This window comes from Xiphophorus couchianus, chromosome 24 (genome assembly GCF_001444195.1).
Source record: "Xiphophorus couchianus chromosome 24, X_couchianus-1.0, whole genome shotgun sequence".
Taxonomy (NCBI): domain Eukaryota; kingdom Metazoa; phylum Chordata; class Actinopteri; order Cyprinodontiformes; family Poeciliidae; genus Xiphophorus; species Xiphophorus couchianus.
In genome coordinates, this window is record NC_040251.1 from 4,803,034 (window position 1) to 4,827,655 (window position 24,622).

At 40.8% G+C, this 24,622-nt stretch overlaps 1 protein-coding gene across 3 annotated transcripts in view; it reads right to left on the minus strand.

The window, feature by feature from the left end:
- Positions 1-110: 110 nt before the first annotated feature.
- Positions 111-24,622, minus strand: part of filip1l (filamin A interacting protein 1-like) — a 78,931-nt gene continuing 54,419 nt past the window's right edge. For 2 of the 3 annotated variants that reach the window (XM_028010126.1, XM_028010125.1), the window contains exons 5-6: positions 8,748-11,565; positions 111-693 (exon numbers count right to left, since the gene is read on the minus strand). In XM_028010126.1, coding sequence (XP_027865927.1) covers positions 502-693; positions 8,748-11,565 — 3,010 coding nt within the window. In that variant the 3' untranslated portion in view covers positions 111-501. Of the gene's footprint in view, positions 694-8,747; positions 11,566-17,115; positions 17,259-24,622 lie in introns of those variants that run through there. The other variant, XM_028010127.1, reaches the window with a different exon arrangement.

Genomic DNA, 24,622 nt, shown 5'->3' on the forward strand with positions numbered 1-24,622 from the left:
GAGTGACGATCTATCTTAAACGACCAGTATTCATCCATGTTTGACTTTTAATTTCAATAAAACGGATTTTTCCACATATTGAGGTGCAGGCAGTAAACCTTCCACGCATCAAAGTATAAAAGGTTTTTATTGTAATGGAAAAATAACACACACGTCATATTTTAATGAATGAGCTGCATTCAAACTCATCAGTTCTGTACATTATTGTCGCTGTTTTTCTGTGTCCCGTATCCATCTTCTTTATCTGCATCTCACAACAAATACACATACAATTTTTCATTTAACAAATACATATATCACACCTTTCAATCGAATATTTTCATGTCATTGTTCTCATGGACATATTCAGATGAGTGATTCGGTTGCAGCAGATCATTTTCAGTAGTTAGTGTGTCACTGGAAGAGCCACTTGAATAGGACACAGACAGTGAATAGCTGCATGTAGTCGCTGTTAATTAAGTCACTATTAATTCAGCACCACAGCTACGTGGGTCAGTGACGTCACAGGTTCCGGTTCAGCAGGTTCGGGCTGTTCTTCGCGCGCGAGGCCGGCTCTCTCCCGATTCCGGCAGCCGGCGGCGGCGGCGGCGGCCCCAGGTTTATCGCCGGGCTGTTGGCGCTTTTCTGGGAGCCGAACCCCTTTGGTTTGGGGATCCGGGTCGGTCCCGGACGTCGGAATGCTTCGAGAGGTATCTGACGGAGAAACGGCGAGAATTTAGCGTGGTACTTTTTGAACCAAAAAAAGGCGGCATACTCTAAAATGTCAGGCTAAACCAGGGGTCCCCAAACTTTCTCCTGTGAGGGCCACATAACTTGTCCCTTCTCTGATGGGGGGCCGGGGTCAGTTTGTAACAGAAAAGTGTGACGATTGTAAGAGTGCTAAACATAAAAATGTATTGTTTTTCAGAAAGCACAATCAAATAACCTTTTCTGGATTCTTCAGAGAACAAAAGTCAGGAAATAACACTATTTATGAAATAAATAATAACCAAATAGCACTGGGTTCTCCACATAAAAAAAAGGGTTAGGGTCAATTATATGCATGTATAAAATAGTTACTAACTAGTAGTTAATAATAAATAAAGTTCATTACTAAGGAACATTTATTTTATTGCAAAAGTCCAACTTATCAAATAAAAATGCACATATATGAAAATACTCTGGTATTGTTCAGGGGGCCGGACCAAATGTGGAGGCGGGCCGCATCTGGCCCGCGGGCCGTAGTTTGGGGACCACTGGGCTAAACTCTAAGACCCATTCAAAAAGTTAGAAAATTACTGAAAAGTCAAGTTATTGTTTCAGAAACTATCACTAAGTGAAACCCATTATATACATTAATACTGTTACTACACACAGTTTGAAGTTTGAAAACCTTTATTTCTGTTAATTACAATAATTTTCCACTTACAACTAAAACAATTTCAAATTGAGACATTGGAACATTTTTAATACAGAAATGTAGCTTTAATAAAAAAGTATGTTTAAGGCCTGCTTAAAGGTTGTCAATTTTCAAATGACTCATCAAAACAAAGATTCTAAGTTATTACATTTTACAGCAGTTTTCTAAATTGTGCCACAGTACAACCACTTGATCACATGTGTCAAACTAAAGGCCCGAGGGCCAAATCTGGCCCGCCATAGCTTTTTATGTGGCCCTCTAGGCTCCAAATTACATCAACAAGTCCCTCCAGTTATTTACAAATCCTCAAAATTCACACAAAATCAATAGATCCCCACATTTTTTCTGATTTTACTGCGAATGTTTCTCAAAATAGGTCAAAAACATTGAGTTTAAGTGACTGCTGCCTCAGCCATACTAAAATATCATGTATTTAATAGATCAAATATGTCATATTTGAGCAATCAAATATCATATATTAAATATCATATATAATATTAGCTCAAATATCATATACATTCCTTACAAATATTCCTAAATTAGCATCACATTGCCAAAAAACCCCCCCAACAAAACACAAAAACAATCACAAACTCCTGGAGGAACAGCTATTTATTAATATTTTAACAGTTTAATGGCTTTTACCAGCAGATACTGGCACAACCGGGCCTTTTAAGAAATTCAGATTTTTGATATGACTCAAAGTGAAAATGAGCTCGACACCCCTGCACTAGATGGAAGCAAACTACTTTTTAGTTTATTAAACCTGATCACACTTTCTGAATGGTTGCTCATTCAATGAAGCATAATGTGTGACGGGCCCACACACATAGTGCATAATAGTGATGTGGAAGAAAAGTAAAACTTAATTTTTATTATTTTTTATATCTATTTTTAATGTTCAGAGCACAAACCTTTACACCTGAATTAAAGCCAGTGTGACCAACTGAGAGGTTTGGTCATGGATGATCACAAAGGGTTAAGTTTTGAATAAGTAATGTTGAGGATATAACAAAATGTAGAAGAAGGTAGTTTTTCAACAAGAGACCAGAATTGCATGTGAACACTTCCTGAACACACCATGTCTAAGGTGAAACACAGCAGTGGCAGTATCATGCTAAGGGAATAAACAGTAGGACTGTGGATGCTTGTTAGAGTTGACAAATGGAGCTGGGGGGAAAAAAAAAAACATGTTAAAGGATAAAGAAGAGTTGAGACTGGAGTGAAGGTTGTGAAGTTGAGCATAGAGATGTTGGAGTAGGGGAGAAGCTTCGTGTTTGCTATGATAGATGGAAGAGACAATAAGAGATGAAGTCAAGAATGGTACAAACTTGGTTCACCAGGACTTGCGGTTGCTTTTGCCACCCCTCTTTAAATTTCTTTCTGGTCGTATGGTTAGAAAGTCGGGCAGAAAGATGTTGGAGTAGGGGATGTGATCCTTGCCCTTTACAATCGATGGAAGAGATGGTTTGAACTTCGTCCTTCTCTTTCTGCTCTACATTCAGCTATTGTTTAAGCTCCTGGGCTGTTCCTTAACTACTCCCAAATGTAAAGACAACACCCTGTTGCCGTGGTTATGCATCATAAATATGAAAACATAAAAAAAAAGTGCATAAAAAAAATCCTCCCAGCTTTACAGCATCCTAGAGCAGAGGGAATAATGAACAAACATTCAATGTCTCCACCAAACAATGATGATGAACAAACATCCTAAAAAAAAAAAAAAAAAGAGAACACATTCAGTCTATCTGAACTTGACTTATTCTCCAAAGCAGAATGGGCAAAATAATAATAATAATAATCAGACCTGCAGCTGAAATAAATTTTTGTAGCAGATACAAGTCCTAATGGGAGGAAGAGTCCATTTCCAAAGAACCCTTTAATCCACAGGTGTCAAACTCCAGTCCTGGAGGTTCCACTGCCCTGCAATGTTTAGTTGTGCCTCTGCTGCACCATCTGAATAGAATAATTAGGTCACTAGCAAGGCTCTGGAGAACTGATCTACACAGGGAGGAGGTTTCCAAAACACCTCATTTTGTTTTATTTGCAGAAAAAAATGTTGTACAGGTGAAACTTTATGGCAGCTTTTGGTAGAAATGAATTTAGAGTGATGTAAATTGAAAAAGTGGTTTGATATTCACAAATTATTGTTTAGGTAAAGCCAAGTTTATGTTATTCGGGAATTGTAAAAGGCGTAGCGATTTACAAATAATCCTTGATAAAGTGACTGTGGAGAGAGTGACTGAAATTCGGTTTTTGGGAATATTGATTCATAATAAGATCTGTTGGAAACCTCATTAAATATGTTCAATCTAAAATAGCTGGAAGTATTGCGGTTCTCTCTAATGCTAGAAAATTTCTAAACTCCTCTGCCCTTCATATTCTTTACTGTTCACTTATTTTGCCATATCTAAGTTACCGTGTGGAAGTTTGGGGTAACACTTACAAAACTTCACCTCAACCATTATGCACATTACAGAAAAGAGCCATTCGAATAGTTCACAAGGTTGATTTTTATTGTCATACCAACAACGTATTTATAGATTCTTATTTCCTGAAACTCCCAGATTTGGTAGAGGGTCAGACTGCACCGTTTATGTATAAAGTAAACTGAAGCCTTTTTTTCTGGTTAGCCTTACTGATTAGAGGTTTTCTTACGGCTACACAGCTGTTCAATCCCAACCCCTTGAGTTCCCTTCGCATTGCGCGTGTGGAAATGCTTTTGCGTTCACAATTAAACATACTCCTGAGTTCTGCTGTTGTTTTTCTTCGATTTGATTTGACCAAACGTTTAAGTAATCGCCGATCACGATCATTCAGGATTTTTTTCCGACCACATTTCTTCCTGGAAGACGATGGTTCCCCACCATCCTTCCAGTTTTTAATGATGCGTTGGACAGTTCTTAACCCAATTCTAGTAGTTTCTGCAATCTCCTTAGATGTTTTCTCTGCTTGATGCCTGCCAATGATTTGACCCTTCTTAAACAGACTAACGTCTTTTCCACGACCACAGGATGTGTCTTTTGCCATGGTTGTTTAAGAAATGAGGAGTTACTCATTGCATCAGCTGGGGTTAAATAACTTGTTGCCACCTGAAAGATAATCGCCTATGCAGTACTTATCCAATAGGAGGCTTGTACCTATTTGCTTAGTTAAATCCAGGTGGCGACTTTTTTTTTGGCCAGGCAGTGTATAAGTTAAACTTCATCATACTCCTTTTCAGACTCACAGTCACTGAATAAGTGGTATTTTGTATGTACATTTGATAGTAAGGTATTGTATTTACACTTAGAAACATGAAAGTCTTTATTATTATTATGTTTTGTTGGTGAAATGTCTGAAATAAATGATCATCAGTCAATCAATCAATTAAGCCGTTTCATTCCAGTGCACCGGGCCCTTGAGGACCTTGAGGAGTTTGACACCCTTGCTTTAATCTGTCCCAGTGCATCAGTCTGCTCAGAAACCGTTTGACCGTTTCTGATGTGCGGCCGTCAAACAAACCGAGCCGCTTGTTGTCCTCAAACAAGGCTCCCGCTCCATTTAGCGCACAATCACATCTTGATCAGCGTGTTTACATGTGCAGCCTCATGCCAAGATGCTGAAGGGAATACATTTTTTTTGGAACTGTTTAGAGGCTATCTTGCTTGCAGTAACCCCGATTAGATATTTGTACACTTACACGGCTTTGCACGCTCAGCCATAAACAGCCAATGCACGACTTTTTGCATTTATTTAATCTTGGCTAATTCATGAGGAGTTCTATGTAAACAAGTTGGTTTATGCTACAGAATAACTCTGGATAACTTTAAGAAAACAGTGGCTGGCAGTCATTTTACTGTTGTCAGGGGAACGTAACTGGCACAAAACGCAACTTCCTTTACTTTATATTAGCCTTTTCCTTTTCCTCTTCTCAGTTCTCTGGAAATGTTTCACTCGTGTACACAACGCTCCGGACTCAATCATGGTGCAGAATTCTCAGAAACCTGAATGCCTGTGTGTCTATACGTCCGAGCGGGGGAGAGGGGCGCGTGTTGTCTGTTTGCTCTGAGACATTTTCAGCGGTTTCATCACACATCCTCAAATCAGAAGCTCATGTTCGCTCATACGTCAGAGGAATTGCCAAAAACCGCCTCGGAAATGCTTAAATATTGAGGAAAATGTCAGGTACGTAAGTGTTGCTTAATGGGCCAGAGAAATCAAGGAGCCACTTGGTTTCTTGGTTTCTTGGATTCGTGACATCGCTGAGTTTTCACCAAAAACAGAGAGAGCGAGAGAGAGGTTCTGTTCTCTGGTGTCTCAGTGCAGCTTAAGTGTTTCCTCTGCTGCTGCTGTAGCAACCAAACACAAGCTCTGTTTGGTGCTCGTCTTGCAGTCTCTATGCCGCATTATTATGGTTTTTTTTTGTTTGTTTTTGCTCTCAGAATGTTTGAGGTATTTTTATTAATAACACGCAGCATCGCGGCGAGTTCCTCTAGAGCAACGGCCTTCCAGGAAGTCACATTTATGGCTCTCTGCACACTTTTATCTTCCTCGGCTGAACCCGATGAGCTTGGTTTATGAATCAGATAAGTGGTGAGTGAGTCAGGGGGGTAATTGAGGTCGCAGACGGACGGCTCAGCTGCTGGTGGTTTATCAAGTGGTTCTCTAATGAATAGCATCTTGTTTGGACCCGGAGAGGTTTCATCGCACCCAGACAGACGTTGGGTCTGGTTTCCACAGCTGTGCCTCCTCTCACTCGTTTATTTTAATGTTTTATTTCATCATCTTGTGACCGGTGTGTGTGTGTGTGTGTTGTGTTGGAGCTGGAATTTACTTCACACGTCTTTCCAACAGTGATGCATGTTTGGGATCTTTTACAGCCTTAGCAGTGCTGTGAAAAATATTGGCCTCCTCATGGAGTTCTGCTGCGTTCAGGTTTGCTCTCTGGCTTAGAGAAGTTTGAAAATGCGTGACTGAGTATTAGAGCCAGGCTACGAAGAAAAAAAAGACCAGAATGAAGTCATAGCATTATGAAAATAAAATCATATGACATGAAATCATAGTGTCACAGGACAAAATTGTAATAATTCAAGAGTAAAGTTGTAATAATTTGAGAATGAGTTGTTGTATTTCGAGCACAAAGTCATATGACCAGAATATGACCGGAACAAAGTTGTAACGATATGAGAATAAAGTAACAATAATTTCATAATATCCAGAACAGAGTTGTTAAAATTGGAGAAAAAAGTTGTAATAATTTGAGAATGAAGGAGGATTAATATGAGAATAAAACTGTAATATTAGGAAAATAAAGAAGAAAAGTTATAACGTCTCTGTGAAAAATAATCACAAACTCAAATGAGGAATGTTGAGCAACTTGTCAAGTTATACTTTGGTTTTACAAATAAAGGAATATTTCATCTTTTCATACATCAGCATTAAATTAACATCAGAAATAGGACTTTGGAACAATTTTGCCCATTTCGAACAAACTGGTCGCATCAGTTCTTCATAACTTCTTTGAAGCTTTTTTTCTCATTAAACAACTTTTCTAGTAATTTTATGGCTTTTTTCTGGTAATATTCGTCCTTATGCAGATTTTCCCACTAATATGACTTTGTTTCTTCTGATTGGCTGGTTGAAAGTCTGCCAATAAAATCTACTTCAGTGGGTGAAATCCCAGATGGACTAAACTGAGACTCCAATCAAACAGAATTCCATAGAAAGGCTATGGCCAGGCTACAAAATTGCTCAAAAACACTGGGTTTAACACTCCTACCTGCAGGTAGCTCTATTTATTACTTCTACTACACAGTTGCCTCAGCCTTAGTTGTGTGAAAGAGATAAAAATATATATCAAATTAGTGAATAATCAAAAAAATCACATTTACCATCTCTCATCACAGGCACAAAAGATCTGCAAAAGCTGTTTCCCCTGTTCTCCATGAGAGTGGGGGAAATTATTTTTCACACCAACCATCCATCCATTTTCTTACACCCTTGTCCCTAGTGGGGTCGGGAGGTGCTGGTGTCTATCTCCAGCTAACGTACCGGGCGAGAGGCGGGGTACACCCTGGACAGGTCGCCAGTCTGTTGCAGGGCAACACAGAGACAGACAGGACAAACAACCATGCACACACACACTCACTCACACCTCAGGAGAATTTAGAGAGACCAATTAACCTGACAGGCATGTCTTTGGACTGTGGGAGGAAGCCGGAGTACCAAGAGAGAACCCACGCATCCACAGGGAGAACATGCAAACTCCATGCAGAAAGACCTAGGGCTGGGAATCGAACCCAGGACCTTCTTGCCACCCCATATTTTTCACACATCTCTCAATATTCCTTGCAAATATTTCTTAAGTGGCACCATGAAAATCTGTTATTTTGATTGCAAAAAAAATTAAATTAAATAAAAATCACAAAAACAGAAGTAAAAATACAGACTTAAAAACCATACTAAATTTAGTAATAGTTCTCATGTGCCTGTGCTCCAGGAACACATGTAAGTCCAGAGCTATTTTTGGGGCAAGCAACGGTTTCCCCTCCACCAGCAGCTTTATGGTTGCACCATGTTAAGGTCTAAAGGTTTAAAACCGACTTTCCATTCCCAAGGAATTCCAAGTTAACATCACCCTGCTTTTCATTTTCACTCACTGGGTTTCTGGGCGCTGGATGCATTAAGAAACTATGACATCAGCCTATGATTTTAGGTCAGGCAAGCAAACACGTGAGCGTCCAAGAGAGTTTCTCTATCTGGTTTTTAACTGACCACATAGGACCGTAACCCTGTCAACATGCAGCAAAAACGAGTAGAATTAAATCTGCAGACAATTACCTTCCGCTTTAATCTTTAATTGAATTCAAAGCATGCTGGTTTTATTGGATAAATCAAATCAGCAAGCATGGATGACAAACTAAAACAAAATCTTTTTTTTTTGTGCACACTTTAATTATCCAAACAGAAAAAAAAAAAAACAATCAAACAGCTCAGACATAATGTAGTTTGTGAAATATGATGAATAAAAACTGGCATGATACATCAGTGTGAATCAGACTACATGGCGAATGGACCACTGAGTACAATACAGTAAGTGCACATGAGTTAGAACCTGGTGTCAAAGCAGATTGTACTTATTTTTTCATGCAGGCGGTTATTTAAAAAAAAAAAAAAAAAGTAATCATTTTATTGCACACTACAAAACAAACCAAAAATAAAACATCCAACATTCTGTTCAAACTTATGTATGAAGGGAAACAGACAAGGTCCTAAGTCTAGTTAGCACTAAAGATGATAGAACTCAGAACTAAGGATGGGATGGAGAGTTTTGGGAGCTGTGAGGTCACTCACAGGCATTACTTACTGTAATCTGTGACGGTCTTTGGATTGGGGTAGATGTGGGCTTAATCATGATGCTACTTGTGATTTTACTGCTGCCTTTGGCAGCGGGAGTGCTGCAGTTTGCAATAATCTGAGTCTTTTGCTCCTGGAGTCCAGGGACTTGTGAAGGGGCGCTGACGGCCTGAATGAACGGACTTCCTAAGTGAATGTGGATTTTGTTATTCTCCGTGGTGATGACGTTCGACCCCGAGCTGTTGGACCTCTGCACCTGCCAGCTGCTTTGCCTTTCCGGGGTGACACGGAAGACGGCGTGCCCACCAACGACTTCCACAGGCTCTGCGGGGAGGGAGTGATCCTGCGCTCCTGTTGTCACTGAGACAATTTGTATCGGCGACATAGCTCGGTCTGGTGTTACAGAACCACATGAGTCCGGGGTCATGGCTCTGGAGTAAGTAGTCATAGTGGAAGGTGATAGGGCCCTATCTGGGGAGTACGGTTCATCTGAGATGGAGGAACACTTAGATTTAGTTGTCGGAGAAATGGATTTTGTGGTAGGGGAAATCGAGGCATTCTGAATGATTGTAATTCTCTGCTTGGGGGGTCCTCCACTTGTGGGTATGACAGCAGTGCTGGTGAATGACTGAAGGGTTTCTGTGTTGGGACTGGTTATCTCTAGTGTTGCCGTGTTGTGTCCGTGGTCAGGAGTGACTTTTATATGCAGCGGCTGCCCAGGACAGTGGGTCAACACCACATCTCCAGTCTGGACGTGGTTGCCGTTATGGCGTGGTTGCATTTTGCCGTTCACCTGATGGGCAGCGTCTTTGGTTTTGAGGAATGGGCCTCTTGCTCGCCTCAGGTTGTTGTTTAGATTGTTGACATTGTTCATAAGTGACGGGCTATATTTGGTGAGCTGCAGTTCGTTGCTGTAATTTGCGCCATCATCAGCCTCGCTTTCGTCATACAGCTTACCGTTGACCACCGCTCTTTCCAGCGGAACCATAGTCTTGCTGTCAGCAGACATGAAGTCAAGCGGCTCAGTCTGAACCTCCTTGGTCGACACATGAAGGTCTGAAAACCGCCTTCCATTCATGCCTGGGCGAAGACTTTTGCTGAAGCGTCGATATCTCTCCAGCTCTCGAGTTAGCGTCTCCATTTCTCGGGCGAGTTCTTTGTTTCTCACCTCCTGCTGGGTCAGTTTTCTCTGCAGAGTGGAGTGGTCAGTTTTCATTCGGCAGATAGACTCCTCTGTTCCCATGTATTCATGAATTTTCTCCTTCAGAGCCGTCACCTCTCTGGACAGATGACTAGACTTTGCTTCCTCTTCCTTCAAGCGTTTATAAAGGACATGCTCTTGGTTACACTCCTTCTTTTCATTCAGTTGGTACATTGTAAGCTCTTTTCTGGATACTTCCAGCTCCTCCATCAAGGCTTTGGCTCTTTCTTGTTCATTGATAAACTTTTTCTCCAGTGTTTCATACTCTGGCGTTTTTAATGAGTCTTCCTCTGCCACTTTCATATCCTTTAGTTTACGTCTGAGATGTTCAACCTCCTGCGTCAAATCTTTGACTTTGTTGTCTTCTTGCTGGAAACGATTTGCCAGAGGTGTCTTGAGTTGCTCTTCTTTCGCTTTGCTTCTCAGGTATTCCCTCTCAATTGTCTCAAGTGACTGCAACCGTTTCTTCATCATATTGACTTTAGATTCCAGATCTTTATTCCTCTCTTCTTCGGTTCTTAGCTTGGCCTTCAAGTCATCCCTCTCTTTTGTTGCAAAGCACATTTTCTCCTCTAGCTCTGCCTTTGACCTCAATGCCTTCTTGCTCTCCTCTATCAGCTTCTCTGTGACTGATGTAACTTTGTTCTGCTCAGCCTGAAGCTTGCCTGCGCTGCTTTGCACCTTGTTCTCCATCTGTTTCAGCTTATCGGCCATCGCTTTCCTCTCATCCACCAGCATAACCGTCAGAGTCTTTAACTTGGTCAGATCTTCCTTCAGGGTCTGCTCCGTCTTGACCACCTTGCCTTCAGCGGCCTCCAGTTCTTTGACTCTGACTTTCAAAGCTTCCAGCTCACTGCTCAGAACCTTTGACACTGTCCTCTCCTTCTCCAAGTTACTTTTGAGTGAGCTGCATTCTTGTTTGCTTTTACTGAAAGCATCCTCCAGTTTTTCCAAGTCTGTAATCCTGTGGTTCAGTTGATCAACTTCGGCTTTCAAGCACCGGCTCTGTTTGGTCTCTTTCTCCAGTTTGTTGTTGAGGTCTCTGCACTGGTCCTCCATCCTGATCAGCTCCTCATCCTTCCCCTCCATCTCAAGCACTCTTTTTTGTAACTCTTCAAGCTCCGACATGAGGCTCGAGTTTCCACACTCGCCTCGGCTAATTTTGTCCCTCATCTCCTGCAGTTCCTCCTCGGCTCTTCTCAGGGTCTTATTGGTCTCCCCCAGCTCATCCAGCTGCCGGCTGAGTGCCGACAACTTCTGGCGCAGATGCCTGTTTTGGGCGTCCTCGCTGGTCAGTTTGGCAGTCATGGCTTCCTGATCTTGATGGTGTCGACTGGCCTGCTCACGCAGCTCAGCCTCTAAGCGAAAGACTTTCTGCTCCTCTTCCTGCAGACGAGCATTAGCTGAGCTCAGCTCTTCCTGAGCTTGAGAGAATCCGGCGCTGAGATCTTGGACCTTGACTGTTTTCTGATTTAGCTGCTCAGTGAGACGCTGCTGTTCATCCACAACCATCAACGCGAAAGACTTGAGTTTAGTCAGCTCTTCCTTTAGACTTTCTATCTTTTTGTTGTTTTCTTGGTCTTTTCGTTCTTGGTATGCCTTTTCCTGATCAATTAACAGCTTCAACCTGTGAAAACAGAAAACATTTGATTTAAAGGAACTGGTTTATAGCCTATACATGTTTTACTTCACTTAGATGGAAATCAAAAGCTATATTTATAGATACAATTTATCAACTTGACATTTGAGTATGGACAAAATACCCGCAAATAGATATCAACTGGACCCAAATGCCAAGTTGACAAAATCTATCAGTATAATGTTGGTAAATTCCATCTATAATTTGGGCCGCATTTCTGATAACTGATACACAAACACTGTTATTTTCTCATCATGGCTATGGAGGAGTAAAGTCTTTATGTCACAGAAAATGTAACACATTAAAACAGCAGAAGTTTGGCGGTCATGGTTTTTGTGTGGTTATTATTTTCTCCCTTGTTGCCAACTACATCTCATGTGAACAGAAAAGCGGCATTTTCAACTGTTGGGTGGATGTTTGAGCAGCTCAAGATGTGCTGCCATGATGAAAACAGCTAATTTTTTGGCTTTTTCCATTAAATTTGAAGGAAATAGTAGAAGTCAGGAGCTATTAGTCAAATGTACTGGATTATCCTGATCATGTTCAACGTGAAAACCTCTGAAAAAGCAGGAGTATTCCTCAAAAACATACCAGATATGAAGTATTTTAGGGGATAAAGTGGAAATTCATCATTCTCAAGTTAGAGATTTTTCCATTTTAAACATTTAGGACCGTTTCTAATCTTCCTAGGAGTTAACATCGAAGAATGTTAACCTCAAATGTTCAAAGTAATAAAACAGCTCCATCTCAGAATTTCCGGGCGTCAGCCAGCATGTTCAATGCCAAATTTATGAAAAAAACCCACAGCAAGCCATTGAAATGGCTGAAAAAAGTAGGTTACCAACAACACAGCTGAATGAGTCCAACAACCACCAACAGGACAATAATCCCAGCAGAATAAATCAAGAACCTGCAATGCCCTAGTCAAAGTCTATACTCCATGGCGGAACCTATGCAAACCCCATGGAACTGAGGCAATATTGAGGACGTGATAAAGCTGTAAAGTGACGACTAGCAGTTCCTGCTGATGGAGCTGCTAAATCACAGGGCGTAGTTCTTTCCACGACTGCAGCAGCGCAAGGGCAGCAAGGCTCTGTGTGAAAATCAGACATTCTCCAGCACGGAGTGTTGTGTTGAAAACGCGACACGAGCAAGTTTATTTTGACACTTTAGCTCACCAAGGTATAGGTTAACCGATTTCAGCTCTTCGGGGAGAGAATTTGTCGTTTTTAATGGCTAATTTGACCAGATGGTTCTGTGTTAGAGCTCTGCGCGTTCCACATGATGCAGCGCGATGTGTAAGCCGGTCAGGGCGTCTGCCGCTGAGCCCATTGATCCCTCAGGGGGAAGCAGCTGCCAGGCATTTCCACACAGACAGCCCTCTGGCATGGAACAATCCCATAATTGAGGGGTTCCTCTTGCACTGGCCCCCCACCCTTTACCGCCACGGCCTGCCCTCCCCGTTTCTTCTCTCTTTCTTTTTTTTCTTCTTCTTCTTTTGCAATTAAAGGAATTCCCCCTGCTCCGCAGTTTAAATAGAAACCTCCTCAGAGAATCTGGGTGATATATGATGTCAGGGCCGCGGGTGCAGTGTCATGTCTCTCATTGACTGCTGCCAAACGGGGAAATAAGAACTGGATATTACAACGCGGCCAGTAAAATATTATATTGTAATGTTTACTGCCAAAACGGAGCTCATTTGCGTAGCCAGTGTGGGGTTCATGTTTATTCTGTGGCCATTTAAAAATACTTTTACTCTTCCAAGCTTCATTTTTTTTCCAATAGTGTGATGTTTTGGTGTTTTTCGACCCAATTATGCCAAATGCATCAAAGTGAGCACTTTCTTCAAAAACCTTGTGTTGGTCAAAAACTTGTTTTAAAACGGCTGCAGTCGCCTTCTGTAACATTTTTTTCATTCACATGAAACGTAACAAAATGTTTAACTTTTTTAAAATGAGTGTCAAAAAAAAAAAAAAGATGAAATATTTTATAGAAAAACTGGTGAAAATAAAATGTGTTTGTCCTGGGATTTTAGGCACTACTTTATGGATTGGCACAAAAGCAGTTTTTTTTTTTTTTTGTGGATTAATACTGTATATATGAATGCATACAGCCTCGATCTATTTGGTTGACAAAACTCCAAACATATCAAACAAATCAAATATGACAAAGAAAAAATATGCAGAAATTTAAAAACTTAAAAAAAAAACTTTAAAAAAAATCCTTCAATGTGTGTGTGCTTTTTTTGTTGTTGTAATTTTTCCATTTTCTCTTACATCAGGGTTTAAACGGTAAATGATAATTTCATACATTTACATGGCAAAAAATAAAAATACAGATATTTTTAGCATTCGGCGAACTTAAAGCCATTTTTTAAAATTAGCTAAATCTGACTTTTAAAATGTTATTTTAATTTGAGATGAATTTCCCAGTTTCCAGGATTTTTTTTTTTTTTTGTGACTTTGTCACCATCATGGCGGCTGTTAAACTTCTTCATGGGTCATAAATCAAAGGGTAAACTGCAGCCGTCTCATTCAGGGGCAAATGTGCTAAAAAAAAAAATGCTGCTTTTGAAACAGGTTGTGTGCATGGAAACGCACTATTGCTATGGAGAAGTTTAAAACAAACACGTCTCTCGGGTAAACCCATCTGTAATCATTGTTTACTCAAAGCCTTATCTCAGTTCCTGCTGGTTTTTGGGTGATGTCATCGGCTGAAATAGAAGGAGGGATGCGTTTTGCTCCAAAGGAGGACAAAATTCTCTGCTGATTGCTTGTTTTCCAAAAAAAAAAAGTCTAAATTTAGAGCGAGATCCTGATCAAGTGAACATCATATTATCATATTTTGGCCATTAATGAAGAGTAAATTTCTGTTAGTCCTTCACTGGTGTAGAGCTTCGACATAAAACAGCATGTTTTGGTTAAAACATTGTGATGTGTTTGTTTGGTTGGTTTTTTTCCACCGAGTGCAGACATGAAGTGGCTAACAGATGATGTAATCTGTACATGTGCGGGTGAGTGGACCACCGCCATGCAGAGGGGACGTCAGAAACACAACCACTTGTTGCCCTTCATGCCGTCCACGGCGGCTTTTAACAGGTTTAAACCGCCACGGCATTTTTAGATTGAAAAAGTCCAGCTTGGTTTCCCAGCAGAATGACACCAGGAATGTTTTTTTTGCCAATCCATTGCAGAGGTAAACACACACTCACACACACACCTCAGGAGAGAGCTCAGTTAACCCAACAGTCGTGTTTTTGACCTGTCAGAGGAAACCAAAGTTCCCAGAGAACTTGCCAACTCCAGGCTGGGATTTGAACCCAGGACCTCCTTGCTACTAGGCAACAGTGCAACAACTCTGAAGCCTACATGACGAGCTCCATGCATGACAATGTTAGCAGGTTTTCTATGTGTTTGCCAGTAATATCTGAACTAGTCATCTCTGCAGCAGAAGCAGATAGATGATACCAGGAATACTTTTGTTCAGCCGCTTTCTCTCTCATTTTCCCCCCTTAAATATCACACCTTCCGCTCATAAAGAAGAATGTTATCTTAGATAAATATTTGGTTCTTAAATTTAACCATTAAACATATTTTATATAAAGAAGCTATTTACAAGCATCTGTAGGTTTTGGAGCTCCAGACTTTTAAAAAAAATTTTTTTGGCTCTCTAGATTGGCAAGGTCGCTGACCTCTGGACCAGAACGCGCACCGAGCAGCAGATCTGGATTTTAAGCAGAGTTCCTCTCATATTGAAAGCGTGTTAGCATGGAGGAATACATAGCATAGCATCATGCCTTTACCACCCACACTGCAGGCCGCTCCAGCTCCCTTGAAGGAATCTTTGACAGCCACCCTAAGTCTTAAATGTGCCATGGAAAAATTATTTGCACGGAGCGATTTGACGAGTTTGTGGGCTGCACTGGATTGTTTCTGGCTTTGTTGAAAATATCAGGTTTTCCCTTCCCTCCCCCCCTTAACGTGAGCTTAGCAAACATTAAATCCTATTAGAGAGGGGAAGGAGCATCCAGGCGGGAGCAGTTCTCACCAGCAGGCTTGCTCTCTAAAGGACTTCTGGGGCTGGAAACTGTGGCTCAGCCCGTCGCCCGGAGCGGCACTGCATGCGCCGCATGTCCGGCCCTCGCCACAGCTGCTTAGGTTATATATGTTCAGCTGTGTCTCGGTTATAGGGAACGGCTAATGATTGATGCCGTGCAGCGGCTGCGTTTAAAGGCCGAGCACATGCAGGGTCAGCCTCCAGAGTGCAATCAAAATGTAGGAATTATGTCCTACTTTTCATTAAATGGAGGAAAGTTTTCACTGACTTACAAACACAAAATGCGTTTGTCAAAAATACCAAAAAAAACATAAAGTCAACTGTTAAGAGCTATTAAATTAGTTTTGTGCAAGATTCCTCCAAAAATGACTGCAATTAGTAAATAAAATTGACGTGAATTAGAGCAGTGACATCAAATATATGGTCTCTGTATTGTCTAAGTATTTCTGGAATATTTTTGTCTTTTCCATAAAAATACAAAATGCATTGGACTAAATGTGATGGAGTTTTAAAACAGAAAAAATGTGACAAAGGTAGTCATTTTTTTTCATATGTTAAAAAAAAAAAAAAAAAAACCCACAAAAATATATCTGCTTAAAAGTTTTAGTTTTTATAATTGCATAACCTCAAATGTCTGTCATGGTACAAACTAAAAAGAAGACAAAAACCAAGCAAATGTCCCTATTCAATTTTTTTTTATGAAAACTTCCATATAAAGCATGAATTTTCTCAAAGTGAATTTAAATGTCAAACTTCTGGTTACACAATTAAAAACCCCAAACTTTCATTTAAAATACGCTAACTAAATATTACTATATGCATTTAAAAAGGCATGCTTTTTATATGCCTTTTTAAAATAAGTTTGGTCAAAAATATGTTGAGGAAACAAAAACAGGCAGCATTATTTTTCATCTGGATAGATATTAAAAGAAAAATGTTTTAAAGGGAGTTTAAAAACGTTTCAATACAAAAACCTTTTTCCTCTCATTTTGACATTTTCAACTTCACTTCTGTGACTCCAAAGTGCTGTTAGTTTTTAACGTTTTCAGCCTGATCAGCGGCTGAACACAAACCACGCCAAACACACATCTGCTTGGATCAACAGATCTCTGATATGATGAGGTATTTAAAGCAAAATTCAGGTTTGTTTTTTTTTTTTTAAAGTTTCTTTCTGTGCTCCTCTGAAAGCTGAGTTTGATTTCTGCCATCATAGAAATGCTGCCAATTTGTAAAATGCTCAACCATGACTTTACCATTCCACATTTAGTTAAAATATGAAGTCACACCGCACATAAACATCCTCCTGATATCCATATTTACACCCAAAAAAAACTATAACAACAACAAAAAAAGACTTTTCTCCTGAAACAACACAAAACTACAAGCACATCAACTGGAAGAGAACTAACTCCTGATTATCAGCTTGTTAAGAATAGTTCATTTTTAATCTTGAATATAAATGACAGCATCCATTGTGCCTACCTGCTCTCCCAGCTTTACTGCTATGACTTTATTATCTCGCCGTAAAACAGCCGACCCCTCAGCTCCGTCTACGGCTCTCACTCTGAGCAGCTGCAATGTGGGCATTCCTACAGTTAGACCAAACAATATGTGCTCCCTGCCCGCGGACCATTACATCATCAGCATGCCCTTATATGGGACTTTGCATTGCAGGAAGCTCTCAAGAAGGGAGGAGTGCTTGCCGCTGAGAGCGGCGTTTAAGCGTTTAGCTGAGGAGGTGAGCGGTGACGTGTGAAGAGAGGAGAGAGTTTGGGTTTCAGTGTTTCCTTCAGGCTCCCGTCAAATCCAGACATTTATGGGGCCAAAAGAGAGAGGAAATCACAAGAATCATTTTGTAAAGTCAAGAAAAGCCTTGGACGAAAGTGGAGTTCTCATATGTGAGCTTTAAAGAGTTTTACTGATTAGGTTTATGGGGGATCTTGATGCTGTACACCAGCTCGTCTGCATTTTGCAGTCGGTGATGACAGCGATGTGGAAGCAGGATTTCTGCGCGGTCAGCCTGATCGCCACGCCAAAACGAACAGCCAAAGAGAGCAGCAGTACACATCCATCTGAAGAGCTCAGTTATACGTCAGGAGTCAAAAGGTCAAATTCAGTTAAACTTGGTGATTTGAGCTATAAATTACAACCATGTTAATTTTTTTTTTTTACCTTATTAATGGTTATGATTTCTGTCATACTGCTGTCCCACCATTGGTTTCTTTATCAGTAAATGAACACAAACGGCTAACAAAGTATGAAACTTCTAAGAAGAAAGGAATGTACAAACACCACCTGTTTGCTCTTTGTATCATAATTGACACGTTAGGTTATATAATTATCTGGAGTAAAAGATAATGTCATGAAAACACTTGACACACTTTTATCCCCACTTTCCACTGACTAGGTTAATTTCTTTAATCATAATTGATACATGACAAACTGTATTGTCCTTCAACACAGGACAAGGCTCCAGTAATAATAAAACAAATAAGTAACAATTAACAGCATTAATAAAAATGGGTTTGATTGACATCAATATGATGGGTTTAAACAGTCATATTTTCTCTATTGAAAAGAAATGCAAAATGTATGCGTCGAAAATGCCATGGTTTGGATTAAAGACACATTCAACCCATAAACCCTGAAGTATCATATTTAATACACAGCTGTTCTAGAAAATATTTTATAGTGATTGCTTCGTTGTATTAACTGTTCTAATGTGATGTTTAATGTGGATTTTAGGGAATAAGCTCACAAACAAAACAGTGGAGTTCCCTGCCAATTCATAGTCGTACCTTAAGCCGGCTGCATCGGCGCCACATTGTTAATCCTTCAGAACGCTTTCAGCGAACTCTGTCCGAATAGCTGACTAAATCCACATTTGGAGGATTCTTCCTACCGTGAGTCACCTTTTGTCAAATAACAGGCAGGTCTTGTGTCTGTCAGGGAGGTGGTTCCTCTGTCAGTGTCTATTGTCGGGTGAAAAATGGACCCATTTCATCCAACAACGGGACCCGATGGGGCATAAAACAAATGAGCAAGTTGTTCTTGAAAAGCCGCCAGTTGAAACAGCAGCAGCTAACGCTTTTGGTGTGCAGTGATATTAACGAATGTCCGCCGGTTGTTCCCTCCCACTGAACAGTTTGTAAAAAGACGGCGTTCTCTCTTGGTGCTCTTTAGGCCGAATGTTGAGCTTGGAAAAACGAGGCCGAAAAGTCTTCCTGCCTCCAAACCGCTGAGCAGAATGTGTCACGGCTTCACAATGGCTGAGGTCATTGTTGCTAAACGTTACGAGTCTTGCCAGGCAAGCTGATGGAAATAGAGAGCCCTGGGATTTATCTAAAATGACAGGGTAAGGCTGTTATGTAAAGCAAAAAGCATTATGGATACGGGAATTCAAGTGAAGCCCCCACACCACAGCTCAGCAGGGCTAGACCATCACCAGAGATGACTCAACGACGGTCTTCTTCAGTCATTAATTCCTTCCGATGGCAGTGAAACATCAAGCACACCATAATGAGAGGAAACAATAGGGAGATAATGACAGGTTTAAGGCCAACTGTGTCAAAGATGATCCTTAAAGTCGAAACTGCTAAATTTCACGCGGTCTCTTCCTCAGTATCGCTCCCGATTCGCTTCAGAAACTAACTGAAGCTGAACTGGTGTGACCTGCTGGCTTATGTAAGAAATGGGAATTAATCACGCCGCTTGGAACCAATTGGAGGAGACGGTTACTGGAGGACAATGAATGAGGCAGTGTGGAAAACGTTTTCATAGGCAGCGAGAACAAGACCGCGCCAAAGATAGCAGGAACTTCCCAGAGCTGCCTATGCAAACACATGGAGTTGGGTTTGGTTTGGAGGTGGAGACTTGTTCTTTAAGACATTTTTTAAAAAAAACAGACAGATGAGGCAGATTATTTATTATTCTATATATGACAGCTGTCCTATATTTAATACTTGTTTCTAGGGACTGGGAAAGAAGCATAACCACTCCAGCCTAACACCCTGTCCTGGTTCTCAGCCCTCCTGCCTATTAATGTTGATATTAAACGAAGCGTTCCTTCAATCTCTCCTCTGCATTTATGAAACTGCTTGTGCAACATTTGTGTAATCCAACGCTTGATATCAGTCACCTCAAACAAGAGTGTCGTGCCATGTTTGGAGCCCGGCAATCCGTCAATCCCGTCGATGAGGCTCCAACTCTAAACTCCGGTGTTTGTTCCCATTCCTCTGCAGCACAATGTTTGCTCTTGGAACAAACAGTTTGGTCATCCAAAGTTGGATTCTATTTCGGGACCTGGACGTATCGAGGGCTCTGAGTAATGCACACTTGAAACAGATGTCGGGGATCAAACATGGGAGCAGGCCACACGAACATGTTTGCTGTGACAAGCCTCTGCCAGATGACAAATAGTAGGGAGATGAAGAGGTATTGTGTAACCACTAAGGAATGACTCTTGCTCTGACACTGTGCAGAATAATGTGGAGGTTTGGGCTCCGCTTTGCAAAGAGCTTGTTAAATAACAAAGCTTTTGTCTTCAACAAACTCTTGGTATGACCTAACGTGTCTCCAAACGACAAAAACAAGTCAAGTGGGCAATTCGTCCAAAGTTGCGATTGCCAGTTGCTATTGCTGTGATTGCGATGTAGACATTTCGCCTTTGGCTGTTAAAGCGGTGATGTAATCGAGGCATTTCCTTTCACAACTCCGTCAGAAAGATGCTGATGTCTTAATTTCAAAACATTTCATCTGTCTAGATCTTGTTACAGCTCTATGTTCGAACAGTTGAAGTCTGTAATGGTGTAGTGAAAGTCCGACCTCTGACAGATTTGAGCTCAAAAATCATTTCAACACGTTGGAATTTCCGGTAACAGATTATTTGAAGGGGTGTGCATAAGACTGAGATGACTCTGTCATAAACATGACATAACCGTGTTATTCAAATGAAGGCGTCTTCGTGAATGTTTATGACTGTTGTCGTGAAGTGTCATTCGGTAAATAATGACACTTTTAATGCAAAGTTGACACTTTTAGTAGAGTTTTTATATAAACTTGCATTGAAAAGGTCATTATTAACCAAATAATGAACATTTGACACTTTCAATGGACTTTTAATGCAACTTTTAGTGCAAACTTGCATTAATAGTGTCATTATTTACCGAATGACATTTCATGGCAACAGTCGTAAACATTCATGAATGCTCCTTCATGTTCATGTCCATTGTTATGTCACGTTTATGACAGTATAATGTCAGTCTAATGCTCCCTCTCCCCTCCTTCAAATAAAGTGTTACCGAATTTTCTCTGTCGTGAAGAGTTGAAAAAAAAAATAAATCCTCCACAGCAGTTGAACCCGTCACCCGTTATCTTCTTTGCTATCTTGGAGTTAATTGAGCGAAAAGGTTTTCCACATAGGACCAGTTTGGTTTGGAAAGTTTTTTTTTGGCGGGGTTATTTTCAGCGTTTCCAAAAAAAGAAAATCTCAGAGGATGCAAATTCTTTTTTTTTTTTTTCTTTTTTTTTTACAGCTCTGCCCACTGTCATTGTCGAGACCAATGGTGAAAAAACAGCGTGGCCACCTGGGGTTTAACTAAACAAGTGGGTAAGAGTTTCCCAACGGCTAAAGTGCCACAGTGATTAATACGCTACAGCTTGCAATGAGATTTTTTCCCTAACTTGATGCCCTGAGCCGTGTTGTGTTCCTTACACACTGAAATCACATGGGACAACAATCCCAGCACCCATGACACTCACACTGTGAAGGAGTGTTTCAGAGAGATTGTGAATCCCACAAAGAATCTGTAGAATGTGCTAAAAAAAAAAAAAACAGATTAATTCGAATCATCTATCAGCAATGTCGGATTACGGCGGAAAAGATGGTTTGAAAAGTTCGTTTTTCATATCATTAACTTCCTAAACTAATGGCCACAGTCTTTTCTATTTTTTTTTTTCCTAAAAAGTGATTTTTGAAAAAACAATTTTTTTTCCCCCAAAACATGTATTGGGCATGATTAAATAAATAATTTTTTTTTAAAAAAGACTGCGGCCATTATTTTAGAAAAGTGACAATATGCTAAATAATGTTTTTATTTTTTATTTTTATTAGCGCGCTTCTATGAGTTCTATGCATCAAAAATCAAAATGTAAAGGAAAAAAATGGAAAGAATTTTGCAATAGAAGTTGGGGGAAAGATGCATTGAAAGAGAGAAAAAGCCAAGAATGTGAGCCTTAAGTTAGCTTCTATAAAAAAAAAGTGTAATTTTGAGCTAATGTCACACAAGCCGCATGTGACAAAGGCTGTTGTTTAGACTTGTTGTTCAATCTCTTTGATTTATTAACATAATCTATTGAGTTGAACATTTAAATCCTGTGTGTGCGTGTACACTGACTAAAGCAGTAGTCTGATAAATCATTCATGTGTAAACCCGGTGGAAGGCTGTTATTTTCTCCTATCTGTCCGTCTCAGATGAACGCTGGTCTGTCTGAAGGTCCCACCATCGTCTCCTCTGACTGGGATCTCTCTCCCGGCTTCGTCCCGGACGATGTCTGGTCTTGTTCAGTGCTCTCTCTGACACACACACACACACACACACACACACACTGGTGTGATACACAGCCCAGGGCCTGGTTACCTGACATGCATGTATGACATCATCGTCTTGTAATCGGCTCCACGTGTCTGCTTCCCTCTTCCTCCTCGTCAGAAGACGAGGAGGAAGAGGGAGGAATACTCCGCTCTCCTGCATCTGCCCCTGACTTTGTCTCCATGTTCTTGTATTTGTAATTTGTTTAAACTCTTGTCATCAAATGCTTTCCCCCTCTCTTTTTGCTTCCCAGATTTCCTACACTGCTACTCGTCTGTAGTTTCTGATCTCAGCCTGGGCCTCAGCGTGTGTTCTTCCATTAAAGTGGCTCATGATTTTGATTGCCAGCTTAGAAAATCTCACGAGGACGTTTGTTGGCCTTTTATGGCCAAGATTGGATTTTATGGCCATGCTCTGGCTGTAGACCTGTTGTGATGGTAACCTGCAGAGTCTAAATTACTGGAGAGGCATATCCAGGGAAGGCAAATTCCTCCTCGGTAACCTGTTGTGGTTTTCATAATTTCTATTACTTTTGAAGTTCTCCATGCAGCTTTCATTGTAACATCTTTCAAAATTAATTCAGTGTTCTAAATGAACTTCTTTGTTCGCTCTCCAGGATACGAAACCTAAAAGTAAGAACTAGGTGCACAGTTTGGACTTTGTGTCAGTCACACCGGGTCAAAATTATACACAAGTCAAATATATACATGCACTGTCAGAAATCTTTGAGTGAATGATGCTCAAAGCTCTACTATGTATTCTAACTTGGCAATACCAAAGTCCATCAAATCCTGAAATGAAGCTAGCACTTTTTTCTTTGCTAGCATAATTTGCCAGGACTGCAGGATAACTTTTCTCCTGGTTTAACCAAATCAACACTGAATTAGACATGGATTCCTCACATTAAGGTTTAGTCTTTGGCAGCTTTTGAATCTGTCCTTGTGATAGTTTTCATTCTTTTGCACCTTCTGAGATATTTCTCAATTTTGATCATGGAAATGAACGTAAACATGAGCTTCAAGTCCGAATCGAAAAGAAGAGTTTGTAAAAACAACTGTACATTCCCTTTAAACTGAGAAAGAGAAAACATTTATTGGCTTGTACAATACACTTTTTTTTTTCCTCGACTTTGCTTCCTTTGAACAAATAGTCCCAAAGTGCACAGCTGTGAAGACGCGTCATCCAAACATTGAGAGATGTGAGATTATCGGCAAGACAGACAGAGACTGTAATTTACAGACTGACAAAAGATGGCGACTGTAGGCAGAGAGTGGTGAAGAGGGAAGTTTGTCCCTCGGTTGGTTCAGCTGATAACCGTTAGCCATCTTTGATGTAAAGGCGGATGCAGTTTGTGTAGACGGGTTGGACGCAACCAGCAGAACCAAACAGAGAAAACTTCCCACGAAAGACAACAGATCTCTCATTAAGCCGGCAGGAACAAACGAGGCGAAGCCGTTCGCTGTGTGTTCTTTAATCTGTGCAGCTGTCAGGTGAGCCGGGCAGATCAGCCTCTTTGATGGTTTCGTGGCGGATCAGCGTTGATCTCGAATGGCCTGCAGAGACGAATAAGAGCCGCTATCTAGTCTCATCTCAAGGAGCCGAACTCGCTGAGTCGGATCAAAATCCCGGGATTCTTCTTACCATTTACTTCCACCTGTACTGCCGTGCAGCTTACTGTAAGTCAACCCAGGAACAGCTGCCTCTGAACCAGAGAGTTATTAATGTGCCGAGGAAGGTGCCACTTTACTGAGTGCAGCCCCGATCTGTCTAATCCATTAATGTTTGGGTTCCGGATCACAGCTCGGTCCTAACAGGCTGTTTGAGGAGAGAGGCTGATCTGGAGACAGGACTCTGGAACCACAGCAGCCATTTATTCCAAACTCAGCTGGCGTAAAGTAAATGCTTGCTCACTTTTGTAGGAGAACATGAGCAGCCCTCGTTTAAAGTCCTGCTCCCGTCAGGAGGACGGCTGGGCCAATGCAAACGCCTGCTGAGCTGAGGAAACTCATCAGACATGAAGCATCTCTAAACACAGGAAATGAGATTCACAATCTGTTCGTCCTTTCTTAAAGGAGTGGGGGGGGGGGATCCAAAAGTCCTCTGTGAAACACATTCATCACACTGCTGTTGTCATAGAGACGCAGCTGAAGGAAGCTCAAATTTAGACTGAGAGCGCAAACCGACAAGTTTCAAGGAAACTTTTAAAATCCTGTTTCCCGCCTCATTATGCTTCAGCATTTTAGACGTGTGAGTTTTAATCCGCATACAAAATAATTCACCAGTGTTTGAACATGTACACCCAACAATATTCAGTTCATTCTCATGCTTTTTATAGCTTTCAATAGTTTTATAATATAATTTTTATGCACTTTTCGCATCATAAACTGCCTGGTTTCCTG